At 39.7% G+C, this 16390-nt stretch overlaps 1 protein-coding gene across 3 annotated transcripts; it reads right to left on the bottom strand.

Moving 5' to 3' along the window:
• Positions 1-50: 50 nt before the first annotated feature.
• tmem269 (transmembrane protein 269) lies at positions 51-13292 on the bottom strand. Of its 3 annotated transcripts, none has more exons than XM_039799835.1 (7): positions 13189-13292; positions 10142-10193; positions 6161-6308; positions 5376-5473; positions 4078-4221; positions 3796-3996; positions 51-2279 (listed from the first exon to the last, which is right to left on the bottom strand). In XM_039799835.1, exons 2-7 carry the CDS (start codon positions 10188-10190, stop codon positions 2170-2172), a joined length of 750 nt encoding a protein of 249 aa, XP_039655769.1. In that variant the 5' UTR covers positions 10191-10193; positions 13189-13292; the 3' UTR covers positions 51-2169. The 3 variants fall into 3 exon arrangements, with proteins under 3 accessions (XP_039655769.1, XP_039655768.1, XP_039655770.1); XM_039799834.1 differs by having other exon boundaries at positions 12983-13260; XM_039799836.1 differs by lacking the exon at positions 13189-13292 and adding an exon at positions 7808-7857 and having other exon boundaries at positions 10142-10199.
• Positions 13293-16390: the final 3098 nt, after the last annotated feature.

Genomic DNA, 16390 nt, shown 5'->3' with positions numbered 1-16390 from the left:
TATGTATCTCAAACATTAATGATATGATAAACTGACACTGAAAGCCAAGAGTCATTTCATTATTGCCTCTTTATTGTCAAAAATGTACAGACAGTAAAAGTAAAAGCACAGATCTTATCATTAAGATCTTTTTTTTTTTTTTTATTGGGCAAAGTACAGTTTTTGTATCTGTAATGCTCTAGGCATGCATACATCACTGTGACTTCACAGTTTGAAAACCAAAACACCCACACAGGAAAGCTGAATGTAATAGAGTAGATTTGTGTTTAGTCTTGTGTGTGCACTTTTCACTGTGGATTTTCTTTACAACATTGGTTACTGTAACCATGTCAAGAACCCCAGTGGGTTCAGACCAATATCAGAACCTGAAGACGGACACCTCGGGTCTTCGTTTTCTTGAAACTCTGCTTTAGGTTTTCCTTCTTCGGGCTCTGATATTGCTTGTAAGAGGGTTCCAAATCATTACAATTAACATTAAAAACACTGAACTAAAATGGTGAGTGATGTCATACCATTTATTTCGACACCTCCGATTACAAGCTCCAGAGTCCAAATTTAAACATGGGCATACTGTATAATCTCCCCATTTGCCACACACGATGCAGAGAGGCGCAAATACACACATTGTGAAACACAGTCTACAAAAAAAAAAAATAATGATGTCCCCCTGACTGAATGCCGGCCAAGTTAAAGATTAACAACACACTTAAACTCTCCTTCCTTGTGGGTTTAATGTTTCCATGCTGCTCCACCACTAGTAGTGGTTTGGTGCATTTGTGAGCACAGCCAACATGGACTATAGTGCAATGTTACAACACCTTTAAGGTGGAGGCAAAACTTGCAGCGTGGTGAGGAAAAAGCAGAATTCGCAGCCTGCGTGTTGTTGCTCTTTAAGGGTAAATTCACACTGAATGACAAGGCAGAAACCTGCTGCTGCTTTGCCATTTATGGGCGGCGCCGCCCACTCATGTTGCATTCCTGACTCCACCTAAAAATCACTGATGTTACCGATTGAGCTGTGGCCAGAGCAGTACTACGAGATGTTTATGTGATCCAGTGTGGATTTACTATTAAAACTGCAATGCCTCTTAAAACAGAGGTAAACACATACAATTAGCAAATAAGAACACACTTAGAAGAAATATGGAAATCTAACACATCATTTATTGGACAGAGCCACAACTTTGTAAAAAGTCTGAAAGTCTCCACATTCACAGATGCCAGAGTTGTGGTCAGCTGACTTTCAACTGAACTTATTTATAAAACAGCAAATCTAATAATTGAAATGAAAGCTTCTTACAAATATTCACTGGATTTGAGACGCCTACAAAATGGAAAAAAAGTAAATTTCCCACTCTGAACACTATGAAAGTGAAGTGACCTCAACCCGGATACAAACATTAACAGACAGTCAGTTAACAGACAGTCAGTTAACACAAGACATGGTCATAGTGCCTTTACGAATTCCCATTACTGTGTTATAGATAAACCCGAAAGAACTTGGAATTTTGAACCTCGAAAATGCTGCTCAGAAATCATGTTGTATATTCATTGATTAAAGGCGCTTCCTACATACTGTAGCACTAAAACAGTTACTCATTAGGCTATGCTCAACACTGTGGACATCATAATAAGAGTTACGATCCAGTGTGATTACACAATTAAACATATTTAAAAAACCCAAATTTGAGGCCAAAGTATATTAGAAATTTGTGTGCTTATTTAAATTTGAAATAATTGCTTTTTTATATCGACTGCTGCTGCGTGTTCACAACATTGATGAAAGATTAATATTGAAGTAGGGGGATTCCACAGGAGATAAACCTGATTAAAAAAAATAAAAAAATCATGGAACAAGCCATCCAACTCCCGGTTTCAGTGAAAATGCAACAAAGACACAAGACAGCATGAAGGTTAGTCCTTACCAGCGACATTAAAATCTCATTCTTATCCCTCACTCTAACTCTCTTCAATCTGGGTTTTGTTTTAGAGGTGTTGCGTCAAAATAAAAAGGTCAAATAGAGCGAGTGATTTGCCTGTGGAGCATGAGCATGTTCAGCTTGGATCCTCCATGGCAGTAGGGAGCAGCAGCAGTCTGGAAGCCTCAGTTCACCCGGGTGGGCCAGAGGTAAACCTATATGGGAGTTTTGGATAAAGCCAATACCCATTTTACACTTTACTGCTCCAAAGGGATGTTGGGAACAAAATGTAGGAGACTGACCACAGCAGGTAGTAGACACATGCAGGGGGGAAGGAAGAGCAAAACACCATGATGACTCCTGGAAATAAAAAAAAAAAAAAAAATAGAAGTTGAGTGAGAAGTTTTGAGTGAAAAGCACAACTCAACAGCAGCATGTATTAGCAATGCCTGTTAAAAAGTTAAAAATACATAATAAAATCATGGTCAGGCCAGCATCCAGTAGGCTTAGCTCCCTAATGCTCCCCTTTGCTACATCAAATGTCGCTGCCTGACTGGCTATACCAAACACATCATCACCATCACTGACTGTTGATGCGTGTTTCACTTTCAACAAAACTAGCTAGCGAAGTTTAAAGCCTCTGAACACCCACACATGCAATTTCAGTTATTCTGGCTGATTAGACTCTGCTCAGATTGTAGGTGGGCCGGAGCTTTGATGGGAATTTATTACGTCACAAATTTCATCTTCTAATAAGAATGTTAAAAGGTGTCATTTGTCCTGCCCTAACAGGTGCAACAAAGCTAACGAGAGACTCAGGAAGATATGAAAAAAATCCTGTGTGGGTGTTCAGGGCCTTTAACAAAATGGATTTAAGGGAAATGGCTCAACCCCCGCCCCCTTCCCCATCTGTACCACCCACACCAAAATCTACTACAGGATCTACTCCTTTGACCTCAGAACCACCATCGGTTTCCAAATCCCAGGCGACTACTCCAAGCGTGATCGGTAATGTTTCTCTCCATGCTACACAGCAAGCTAGTCCGGCTAACGTTAGCCCCGACTCCACTACAGCAGCTTCCTTAGCAAGCACACACATTATCAGTTCCACCACCACCAACTCCACCTGTGGATCTCAGTTGTGAAAAGCCAAATCAGGTGAATCGGGACCAGTATCCAAGCCGCATTTGCAATAGGAAAAAAAAAAGGTTTGTTTGTTTGTTTGTTAGTAACTGGTTTCATGGGAGAGTGGTTGGAGTACCCGGTAAAGGCAGATGCAGCTTTCGGTTTCCCTTGTAGGAAATTTGGTTCAGCATGTCCCAATGTTGATTCAACTTTCACCATAAATGGATATTGCAAATGGTAGCATGCGATAGGATTCAACAACACGCTACTTCTAAAGACAATCTAACGTGTAAGGCCTTTTGGAGCGCGAGAAATGTAGCACTGACACCGAGATAGAGTAACTGTGTAGAAATGGATACTACATGTTCCCCATTGTGGATATTTTGGTATTTTTGGCGACAAATCAGTTGGCTTTAAGTAAGCTGGATGCATTTGAAAATATTTCAGAGGGGGGGGGGGGAGTGGACTTTCCCATTCCATCTAAAAAAAGACAAGTAGCTAGCCAAAGTCCTAAAAGCCATTCCTCCCAATGCAACTTATACCAGTCATGAAATAGAAAATAAACTGATAGCAGCAATGAGCCTTGTTGTTGCCTAACTAAACTGTGATAACGAAAAAAAAGTCCAATCTATGACCATTTAAAAAGAAGTGCCCACCCGTGAAAACCCTTGACCCCCTTGCTGATAATTATCTAGCGCCGGTGCGGATTATACTGCATTTAAAAAGAAAAAAGAAAATAATTTGCTTTTACCTCCAGCATAGACAACTTTCTTCCAGGCCTGGGACTCCAGCACTTTGTCATGGGGGTAGAAGCTCTGGCTGATCATGAAGAAGATCATGGCTGCCGCAATGACCCGCAGCACGACCAGGTTCCCCCCAGACAGCAGAGAGACACTGGCCAGGATGCCTGAGGAGTAGATGCAGGGCAGGCCGCGGTACATGAATGGGATCCCTAGAGCCAAGAAAGAACAAATCTACAGTAAGCCCTTTGAATAACAAACCGCATACAATAAAACTACATTTTGGAACTTACCGCTCGTGAAGAAACAGAGGCGGACAAACACAGACAAGACGTAACACACGCACAGGATGTTGTCCATCAGGTCGGTCGTCCTTAGGAGCAATGACGTGGCAATCCCGAATGTCGTGAAGTCAGCAAAATCATCGAGCTTTGCACCTGAACACGGAAAAAAAGGAATATGTGAATACCAGATGTGGCTCTGTGAAGTTCACAAGGAAATATGAATTGTGTTGGCCTTGCTGACGGACACTACCCGAACTAAACACAATGTGTCCTGAATAATCGGCTTTAGAAAAAAAATAAATAAAGGAAAAGCTACTAGTGAGAGCAAACCGTTCTAGGATTATTACATTTCTTTCAATCCGACAGCGCCTCAGTCACGAGTTTACATTCTATAAAAGTTAGTTTAGGTACGGTCTCATCTCTCACTCCCTCTGTTACCACTTCATGACAGTGGGTTGTGTACGTGCGGAAATCTCAAAGGGGGGAAATTTCAGTGTCAGCCTGACAGGCGGATATTCTGTAAACAACATTCTCCACTCCCTCGTCCCTTTATCCCTCAGGAGCACGAGCATGTTTTCAGTAGATGAGGTGATCCAGGCCATTGGTCAAATGACCGAGGTGGAATTCCAAAGCCCAGGGTCAACAATTTTAGCAATTTCAGATATGCAGAGAACTCAAAGCAACGGGATAAAATAGACAATTGGAGCGTGATCCCGCGGAATTAGGCTGCTTAATGAGGACGTGATTGTTCATGTGACAAAATACGTGGGACGGGGCGGGGGGGCACAACAACATCCACCTGCAAAGTCATGCAGAAAAACCCTGTCAGGACACAAAGCCCCCTAAAAATGTGCAGCCAACGATTTACGTATTGTGATGCACCTGGGAGTTATTCTGGGCTTCGGAGTAAACTTTCTCACTGTAAGCTTTAAAAACAGCTATTTGTGTCTCTTGGTTTACTATATATGGTGCTGTGATCTTTTGAAAACAGGCCACAGTCCTGTTTTTGTGCAATGGGTACTTGTTATTTAATGGGGGAAGGGGATGTCATGCCATTTACACTCAAACCTCAACCCTGAAAATGTACAACTTGCAGAGTCCTTAGAAATGTAGAAAAAGCTAATAAATAAAGATATAGATTTGATAAAGCTCAAATTACAATACATTAAATTATGTATTACTCTTCCATTGCAGATTTTGTAAGACTAGCCAGAGTATTTCAGTGGCAGAGGACTGTGCAGCGAGCCCTGCCAACACCCCAGTCGAAGTTTATCTCTAAGTGCCATTGACCACAACACTCCACTTACCCAGTGCAGAACAGGCACCGAGTCGCCTGGCAACTGCTCCATCTGCCAAATCCAGCAGGTAGCCAATCAGAACCAGCCAACATGCAGCATGATGGTGCCTGAACAAAACAAGCGAGTTAGCCATTTGACGACAGCAAACCATTTAAAAAAAGAAAAAAAAAAAGGTCAAATATTTGAAGGTTTTTCAACAGTGAAAAAAGGGCTGAAACTAGCGCTGGTTATAGATTTCAACAGTGTTACAAGTACAGTTCAATAATGTTTTTTCTTCTATAGAGAATTATCATCTTTAGGTTGGGTTTCTTGACATTGGCCTTGGATTTTCTTACCTGCACTTGCCTGTGCCTCTGTACATTAACCTTAGTACAGCTTATCTGGTAAGGACAGAGATCTGTCATCATTACAAGCATTACTTAAACTGTATGGTGGCCCTGAAGGGCAAAACATAACACTGGATGAAAAAAACATACCACTGGTCGTAATCATTGTTCTCACAAAGTATAACATTGCTGTGCTTTTCGTTTTGTTAATATGCAGTGAAATGTTGCTTTTTTTATTATTTCGCTTATATTTTTGTTCCTCTTGGCCACCAAAGTTACAAAAATGTGGTTTCAAAACCCCTAGCCAAATCCTTACAAAAAATTTGTTATCAAAACTTTTTTGTTGTTGTGAAAAAAATCTGAAAAAGACTACAGTGATTGCGACCAAGCTATAGACTTTGTCCATCCTGCACCCGAGCCTGACTAATGTTTCAGATAGTGACATCCAATCAAGGTGAGTTCACTCACCCATTTAGACTGCTGAGAATGGAGGCCATGCCCATGACCATGTTGCACATTGAAAGAGCATTAGCTGCATTTTTACGTGCAAACTCCTTGATCTGGAGTCCGGTGGCTTCATCACTCAGAAAGAGCTTGTTGGTACACCGGAAGAGACCTAAGACCACACATCAACAGCAGTTAGTAGTTGTCTGTGATTGGCCAAATATCCTATGATCTGCTAAAGCTAAAAGCTAAATCCCTATCCCTACTGTGATCGGGTGGCCATTCCAGCTGACCGTTTGATGAAGGAGTCTGAATGGGTATGGTTTAATCATTATGTTCCAGTTTGAGTCAACTTCAGTGGAAGTGAAAGGAAAATGTGTAAAACTTCTGAAAGTAATCTTAATGCCAGTCATAACTGAATCATAATATTGTGTACACCATGTAGTGGGAATCCATATGGCAGGATATTGTAGCATATGTGTGTTTCTTTCTTTCTTTGTTTTTTAATCACTATATTTAAAGCAAAAAAAATATTACTTTAAAATTGTTTCCCCTGTCTTATGTAAAAGAAGCATCACTTACCAAGACGTACGTTTATTGGACGGAGACGGACCTTACGATACATTCATCCACTTTCAGATAACTAAAACGCATTTGTTACTGTACATTCGTTCATTCACAGCCTACAGCATGCAACATTACAGTGTCTCATCATCTACTCATTACATTATCACTTAGAGCTATGCAAATAAACACTTTACACATAGTTTAACTCAAGACAGCATGCGGTAAACTTTAATATCAATAGATAATATTGATTATATTAGATAATTGCAAAGCAAAAAACATCAAAATGATACATGTCTAAACAGGATGCATGTGCAAGTGTTAGCACTCAGTTGTAATCTCAGGGGTCAAATACACACAAAATACTGGTGTAGGGAACAAGCTATGCACATTTAGGGGATTACCACATACACCACCATACACCATTGGCTATAGTGAGAGTGAGTTGGACTACCGCATTGACACATACCAGATGTGAGATCAGTTTAGCCTGATCAAACGTAGTGACCAGAGACAAGGACATGGCAGCAGCCCTCACATAGCTCATTGTTTCAATCTAATAATACCACTGCAGCCTAGGCTTTAAATGGCATCAAGATAGATCTACAACCTCTCCCTGTTCCCTTGTTTTTATAACACGCATTTTATACTCAATTGCTAAACTGCACGGGGTTATATCGCCAATCATAATAGTTTTATTGAATTTTTTTAAATTTTTTTAATAAAAAAAAATAAAAAAAGTGCAGTTACTAAAACTCATGACGTGATATCTAGTTGTTTTGAAGACAAAATATGCCGTGTGAACGGTAGTAAACGCTACATCTTAGTCAGCAAGATGGAATGACTGCTGACACTGCCTCGCTCCAGCCAAAAAAAAAGAAATCTGCCTCTGCCCCCACAAAGCTCTGATGTTTTTTAATGAAGTCCAACAAAGAAGTCTTTGTTTTCTGTCTGCCTCCTCTCTTCTGAGTGCTTTACTTCTCGTCTCAAGTCACAGTGCTTAGCCTAGCCTACTCTCCGAGACAGAATGCACAGACCTGCAAAATTAAATATATATTAAATAGTTTTAAATGTTGCAGTAGCAACCCTTCAAGTGTTTTTCACCCTGAACTTCCTGTGATTCCAAAGCCAGGCGAGTTCAAGAGACTCTTCATCTGAAAGAAAACAGCGTATGAGATACAGCAAAAAGCCAACAATTACACTTTTACTTGACAGCATGCTTTTCTACTTCTCATTTTGGATTTATGCAACAAATTCGCATTTTTGTCATAATCTGAAAACGTTTTGAAACACAGCACATCAGTTAAAGCTGGGGTAGGCAGTTTTTCCCCCTCCTCCTGCAGCCCTCCCCTCTGTCCTAAGCCCCTCCCACCAGACGAGCACGACAGTGCGCATGCACTTTGTAAAGTAATCTGTAGGAGTCATTCATTTCAGTCATCCCAATCGTGATTGTGATCCCTTTAAAGCCATCTGAGAGGACATCCTGTTATTCAAGTTCATGCTCATGAATAAAACGTGTGTATATCGGTGAAGCGCCGCAGAGAATGAGAGAAAACGTAGCTATCAGTTGTAACCGTAGCCTTAGGCTCACGGCTATGGTTAGCAGAAGGCTAGTCTCGCATTGCCAGACCTACCTCCACAGCGCCGCGGAGGAGGGTCTGTCTAGTCCACACAGCATTGCTGCATAAAAGAAATGCGCTCTGGTTTATTGGCATTTCTCTAAACCAATCACAATCGTCTTGGGCGGCGCTAAGCGCCGGACGGAGCCACGGTGACTCTGCAAAATAGCCTCGGGAAGGAACTTGTTTTGGTGGAACATGTGTACGTTCAAAGGTTGTTTTAGTCATGCAACAGAAAACTCAGATTGGACAGATAGTCTAGCTAGCTGTCTGGGTTTACCCTGCAGAGATCTGAGGAGCAGTTAACCATAGTCCTCAGAAATCCACCGGAGGTTAGAATGCCGACACAAAGAAAGAGGAAGGTGACAGACATCTGGCCGAAAAAAAAAAAAAAAAAAAGTGACATCCGGCGAAATTTTCAGCGCCAACAGAGCAATCCTGTAAACGAAACATCGTCAATATAGACTAGCAGAAGGCTAAAGTATTAGAAACATTTTCTCTCCATCTCCGAAAAGCTTCGCCAATATCGACACGTTTTTATAGTTTCGTTGCGCAGTTGTTGCCAATGCTGGAACTGCAACCTTTTCTGCAGGACTTTCCACCACTGAATCAGAGTTTTCACCATCTGAGGGGATGTGCATCTGCATTAGAAATTAAATCTGATACGACCTGTAATTGGCCAAAGTCTCCCATTGCAGGCTAGATTTTCTAAAGCCTGAAAACAGAGCCAAGAGGAGGTGCACAGTCTAGTTTTAGGAGTCCACTTGAATTACAGCAAACTAAAAAGATTATTATGGAATTTCCCCAATGACGCTAAAAATAAACTGCCTACCCCAGCTTCATTGCAGATAACACTCTGCATTTTTTCTGGAAAAATCATGTAATTGCCAGGTTTGCTAAATGAATAATCAGGTCAATTCACTTTAGTCACAGTAAATACCATTGGAGAGCCGCACGTGCAGCTCCACGTGCCTACAAGTCAGTGAGGTTGCAGATCTTACGGTCAAGTTTTAGTCTAACCACTTAATACACTGTCTCGGTCACTAATAAAAAAAAAAAGAGGATAAAGCCAGAGAGAGACACACGGTCATTTTCAAGCAGGTCTCTTATTTCTGGATTGCTGCCTAATGACTGCAAAGCATGATGGGAAGTCCCTTGTAATGTAACACCTTGCTATGTTACCTGGAAACAGCTAAAAAGACTAAACAAATAACAAGGAAAACCAAATTCATAACAGGGAGCACCTAAAGTGAACTAACTGAACAATATAAACGTTTACATTTTAACTCAGTTAACTGTATTTTGGGATAATAAGATATAGTAAAAAATAAATTAAAAAAGGCAATCAAATTGCAATTAATTATGAATAAACATACACCAGTCATACAACATGTATTCCTATACTGTACATTCTATTGGTTGTGGTTTGTTAATGTGTAACAGGAACAATAACTATCCTCAAACTGTATGAACTATGTATACTTTACATTAATGTATGTGTACCGTAATAATGGACTATTTCTTTCACATCAAGTGATGGTCTTGATGTGTACAGTGTACTGTAATTCTGCACAGAATTGATAATAATTGCATGTTATAACTTCAGTTTATGTGCTATAACATCTCATACATATTTTGTGCTCAATTTTACATAATGAATTATTTATTTTATTCAGTCCAAGCTGCTTCAAAACTCCCTCAGTACATTTGTTGTTGTTGTCGTCCTGTCTTATTTGATCCAATCAGACCTAGGCTTTAATCTCTGGCACCATTTACAGTAATCCAGATTATCAGGTAAAATGGAGAAACAAGTACCTACCAGAAGAGGGAGTCAGGAGGATCATGATTGTCTCTGGGTCAAAGAACATCAGCTGTAAAATAAGGAATTAAAAGTGCTTACTTATAGATGCATTACATACACGGCATTGAACCAGTGGTACACTCAGGCTGTCTGAGTTGCAGGGGCGGAAAAAGAAAAAAACAGGCCACCAGCTGCACGCGTTGGGGCACCAGTGCGCATAACATATAGGGCAGCCTATATGGCACCGCAACACGTTCTTCTCCGTTTTAAGGGCACCCTAGAAGGCACTTCATCACGTCACAGTTGCCCGCCGTTGGTGCTCATCAAAGAAAAATATTAAACAATAAATGAAATGACACACATGATAATGAACTGTATTTCAGAGAACATTTTATTCCAATTGTGTGAATAATGAATCAAACTTAACGATAAAGAATACATTTCCAAAGACCAACATGACTTCAAAATGACAGTACACCACCTCAGAGTGTGATTCAGAAACTTACCGTTTCCACAGATCACTTCCAAAGCCATCTCACATCTCATATAGGAGCTATGTTGCCTCTAAATTTAGATTGATAGCCTAATAAAAAGGAACCGCCCTGTTGCCACGGACTCGTTTCACTTCAGACTGATAGCAGTGTTACTGATTTTTCGCACAATTGGAATTCCAATTTTTCTCACAGTTTGCATGCTGTAGTTATTTGATATTATCGTTAATTTCATTTATTGTTAAATTTTTAAATAAAAAAATGTTTTATTTAGTGATTTTAGTTTTGTAGGTTTTCATGCATTTATGACTGACTGATTGACTTCACTTGTTCACGTCATGTTCACCGGAACATAGCTTTTATTTTAAAAATCAGGGTTCATCCCCCCAAAAAAAGCTGCAAAACATTATTTAAAATTGCAACAGAAAACTCAGATTGGACAGATAGTCTAGCTAGCTGTCTGGATTTACCCTACAGAGATCTGAGGAGCAGTTAACCATAGTCCTCAGAAATCCACCGGAGTTTAGAATGCCGACACAAAGAAAGTGGAAGGAAACGGACATTGGCGAAAAGACATGCATCCGGCAGGATTTCCTGCGGCACCGGAGCAATCCCAGGAGTGGAACGTCGTGGATATAGACTATGACACACCCACCAAACCATTTCTATAGAAACAACAAGGAAATAGCACCTCAATACCCGCTGCACAATGCACATAATTCAGACTGATTCAAGTTTCAAATGTTTTTTACGGTCGTATGCACAGTGAGCAAACAGGTTTCCCTGTACAATGAAATTCTTCCTCTGCTGTCCATAGAATGCCAAACAATGTAATATCTACAGCAGTTAGCAGTGTGACCAATTATTCGCACAATTGGAAATCAATTTTTCTCACAGTTTGCAGGCGGTTATTATTTGTTATTACTTTATTATTTAATATTATTAATTTTGTTTTATTTATTTACTTAAGTTATTTATGTTTCTGCTTATCTATGACTGACTGACTGAATTTAGGATTTTTTTTGTATGAATGTAAAATTGCTGATCGCGTTTACCCGAATGCAGCTTTTATTTTGAAGTCAGGGGCGCGTTCAGCCCCAAATAAAAGTTGCAAAACGTTTCTTTAAAACGGAGGTACCGTAAATCCACTTAAAAAAAAAAAAACGTGTCTGTGAAAACATCACTTTGTTTTCAAGAAAGCAATGGTGCTATATATCAAGACAAAAAAAAGCCATTAAAACTGTGAGATAGTCTTCCCCGTTTATGGTTTTCATTTAATTTTCTATGTAGGCCTACTCTTCGCTGACCCCTGGCATGTTTTGTATTTTTTGGTTTCATTTTAGTTTTTTTCCCTCTCTTTTGCCTTTATGTGTAGTATATATATATATATATTTGTATCTAGTTTAAAAAAAAAAAAAAAAAAAAAAAAAAAAAATAATGTATTACTGGGTATTCACAAAATTGTAATGCTTATAGTGGGTTAAAATAATAATAATAAAAAAATCTGTGAAGGTGCACTTCCTTTTTAATGCAGCAGGGTTTATGGCAACCCACGCGCAGCTGCTGATTGGCTAGCTCCTCTGACTCAGCGGACACACCCACCAAACCAGTTCCAGAGAAAGAACGAGAAATCCGCACTTCAAACCTCTAACCCCGTGGCGCAATGCACAAACCGTTGCTCAACGTTTTCAGAATTAACGTGCCCGTTACTTTCACTTACCCTAGAATATAGCCTACACGTGTCACTAAACAAGTGCGCACTGGCTTGCCCGTGGGTGTCGCAGCGGCTGGCTTGAACTGAACGCAGTTCCTGACTCGTGTGACTAGCTATCTGTATCTGACTTCCATTTCTTAAAAGCACACTGTTAAAAAATCCAAAAAACACAAGTGGCTGTTTGCCGCATAATTCAGCCATGGGTGTTCTGTAATGCTTCAAAAAAAAATGTGATTCTGCTTCCGCAAACACTTGCTGGTTTACACTTTACAGGTGCTCAGCTGAGTCATATATTATTATGTATACATAAATTAATATATAGCTTAATATGTGCGCAACACTCAAACCCCAGCACAAGTCGTATGCGTTACTGCAATGCGAACATCCCTGTGCACAAAACATCACCAGATGCATTCAAATAAAAACACATAGCTGATCTATAACAGCAGGTGAATATTTAGCTCTGGTCTAACATCCCAGCATAAAAAGCTGGACAAAGTGGTGTAACTGCGTCACACCCACAACGATACCATTCATGCAAAAGCAGGCCTATATATCCATTTATATTTGTTCTAAAAAAAACACTATACACTTGAACACTATTGAAGTTGAAGAAACAGGTACCACATATACATGAAGTGCGTCTCATCTTACCTGAAAGGACCTCCAAAAGATTACAAAGTCTAGACAAATCCAATGACGCAGACGTCTAAAGATGCACGTACTGGACCTTAATGTCTTTCTTTCCTTTTCTTTCCTTTTCTTTTTTTGTACGCGGATGTATCTGTTTCTCTTAGCTGACTGGGGTATGTAAAGTGGCTACGCTCTCAACTGCATATACAGAATATATGGCCGTTTACCTGTCAATATCACAGCAGCGTTTTCAGCGCGTCCTTTTAAAGACCAAGGATAGATCCGCTGGAATATTCCACCGGAGATGACGTTACCAATGGTTATCGTTGACAATCTATGGAAGCTCATTTCCGCCAATGTGATGGATTTGAAAAAAATAAAATAAATAAAGGTCCTGTAAATCATTATAATGAGTAACCTTCTCAAAATAATGATTTACAATCTCAGAAAAATGAGAGACTTTCTCAAAATAATGACTTGGTATCTCAAAACAATGACTTATAATCTCAGAATAATGAGAAACTTTCTCAAAATAATGACTTAGTATCTCAAAATAATGAGAACTTCTCTCAAAATAACAACTTAGTTCTTTAAAATAATGACTTAGTATCTCAAAATAATAAGAAACCTTTTATAATATCATTATTCTTAGATAGTTTCTAAGTTTCTATGAGATACTAACTAATACTAATATTTTGTGAAGGTTTCTCATTATTTTTGAGAGACAGAGTCATTATTTTGAGATACTGACTCAATATTTTGAGAAGGTTTCTCATTATTTGGAGATACTAACTAACTTTCTCATTATTTTTTTGAAAGTTTCACATTATCTTAGATACTTAAATACTAAGTCATGATTTTGAGATATTAAGTCTTTATTTTTTTGCAAGTTTTACATTATTTTGAGATGCTCAAAACTAAGTCATGATTTAGAAATAATAAGTCACTATTTTGAGTTTTAATTTTCTTAGAAAGTTTTACATTATTTAGAGATACTAGGTCATTGTTTTGAGAAGGTTTTGTCATATTTGAGATACTGAGTCATTTCTTTGAGATAATAAGTCATTTTTTAGAAACCCACAAATTATAATGACCTACAGGATCTTGTTTTCTATCACATAGGCGAAAATGGGCTTCCATACTTTTCTTTGATGGTACCAAAAGTACATCAAAGAAAAGTATATGAACGTGTGTGTACTGAAAGAAGTAGGGTGGGTAGGGTGGAGCACTGGTGTCGCCAGGTCAATTTGTATAATGTCATTTTAATTACCTGATATTATTATATAAAAAATCATGCTATCAGATAGGCTACTGTTAGTATTATAATTTGAATGGTAAGACCATTAGATACAATAATACAATAAAGCCACAGTTGCACAATATGCAATATTATCAATATTGCATATTTTTCTGTTTTGAAGAGGTTTTCAATGACAGCAATATTTTTTTCCATATTCACGAATACCTAAAACATACACTGCACTTCTGCACCAATAATAAGCTGTCTTCTACATTTGGAGGATACATAATCAAACACAAGTGAGTGGACATTGTTCAGGTCATGCTGTTACTACTCTTTGCTCACTCACTTGTGAAATCTTCAGAAGTCACGAGTTTCTATCAAACCGCTTTATCCTGGTACAGTGAAAACTCTAATTTGCTCATTCACACGTATGTGTCCAGTGACGGACTGGGATCAAAAAACGGCCCTGGCATTTGCAACACACCGGCCCTATTTTTGTCAATAACCTAGCTTGGAAATTAGTAACTCTGCCTTCCGAGTGAATCTTTCCACACACCTCGCTGCAGTTCAATCTTGAATATCTGTGGCTGTATGCATAAAATAATTTTAATTAACCAAAGACATATTATCAGTAGTGGTCCAAAGGGGTCCATAGGGGTGCGGCCCTTCTGGCATTTGCCCAAATTCCAGATGGCCAGTCCGTCACTGTATGTGTCCATTCATCTTTACTAAAGCCCCCTCACTCTGGAACTCCCTACCCATACACATCCGTGACTGTACTGACCTGGACACATTCAGAAACACTCATCAAAACACACCTCTTCAGATTAGCTTTCCACATACAATAGTCTTACATTTCTCACCTGATAGCTATTGGTTTTATTGTTTTTGATTTCTTTTAATATGCTTGTTTTATGTGTTGATTTTATTGCTTATCTGTTTTTAATGTGCTAAATGTGCTGGTTTTACTGTAAAGTGTCTTTGAGTACCATGTAAAGCGCTATATAAATAAAATGTATTATTATTATTATTATTATTATTATTATAATGTGAATCTGTCAATTTCACTGGAACCACTTTACATATACAGTGCCTTGCGAAAGTATTCGGCCCCCTTGAACTTTTCGACCTTTTGCCACATTTCAGGCTACAAACATAAAGATATAAAACTGTAATTTTTTGTGAAGAATCAACAACAAGTGGGACACAATAATAATAATAATAATAATAAATTGAATTTATATAGCGCTTTTCATGGACTCAAAGTCGCTTTACAGGGCAGGGTAGATTATAAAAACATAACAAAACAAAACGAGCAAACAAAACAAGTAGAACAAAACAAGATACAGATGAAAAAGGGAGGGGGGCAGGTGGACTATGGGTAGGCTGAGGTGAAGAGATGGGTCTTGAGGCGGGACTGGAAGATGGTGAGGGACTCAGAGGTGCGGATCTCTTGGGGGAGGGAGTTCCAGAGCCTGGGAGCTGCTCTGGAGAAGGCTCTGTCCCCAAAACAGCGCAGGGTTGGACTTTTGGATGGAGAGGAGACCGGCTGGGGTGGATCTGAGGGACCTGAGGGTTGGTAAGGGGAGAGGAGGTCAGTGAGGTATGAGGGGGCCAGATGGTGGAGGGCTTTATAGGTGAGGACCAGGATTTTGTAGGTGATCCGGTGGGAAATGGGAAGCCAGTGGAGTTGTTTTAGGACTGGAGTGATGTGGTGCCAGGATTTGGAGCAGGTAATGAGGCGAGGCGGGCTGAGTTCTGGACCAGTTGGAGTCGGTTGATGTTGGTAGAGCTGATGCCGGGGAGAAGTGAGTTGCAGTAGTCCAGTCGGGGAGGAGATGAAGGCGTGAATGAGTCTTTCAGCAGCGGGGGTGTGAGAGAGGGTCTGATTTTGGCGATGTTCGCGGAGGTGAAAGAAGGAGGTTTTAATGACTTGACGGATGTGAGGCTCAAGGGAGAGGGTGGAATCAAAGATAACGCAAAGGTTGGGGCCTGGGGAGATGGGGAGACAATGGTGCCGTCGATGGTGAGAGTGGGGTAATTGGTTTTGCTGAGTGTGGATTTGGAGCCGATCAGAAGGAATTCTGTTTTGTCGCTGTTGAGTTTGAGGAAGTTGTGTTGCATCCAGGTTTTAATAGCTGACAGACAGGAGTTGATGTGGGAGAGGGGGAGGATTGTGGGGGGAT

Source organism: Perca fluviatilis, chromosome 5, assembly GCF_010015445.1.
Source record: "Perca fluviatilis chromosome 5, GENO_Pfluv_1.0, whole genome shotgun sequence".
Lineage (NCBI taxonomy): Eukaryota > Metazoa > Chordata > Actinopteri > Perciformes > Percidae > Perca > Perca fluviatilis.
This window is presented reverse-complemented; position numbering and strand designations above follow the sequence as displayed.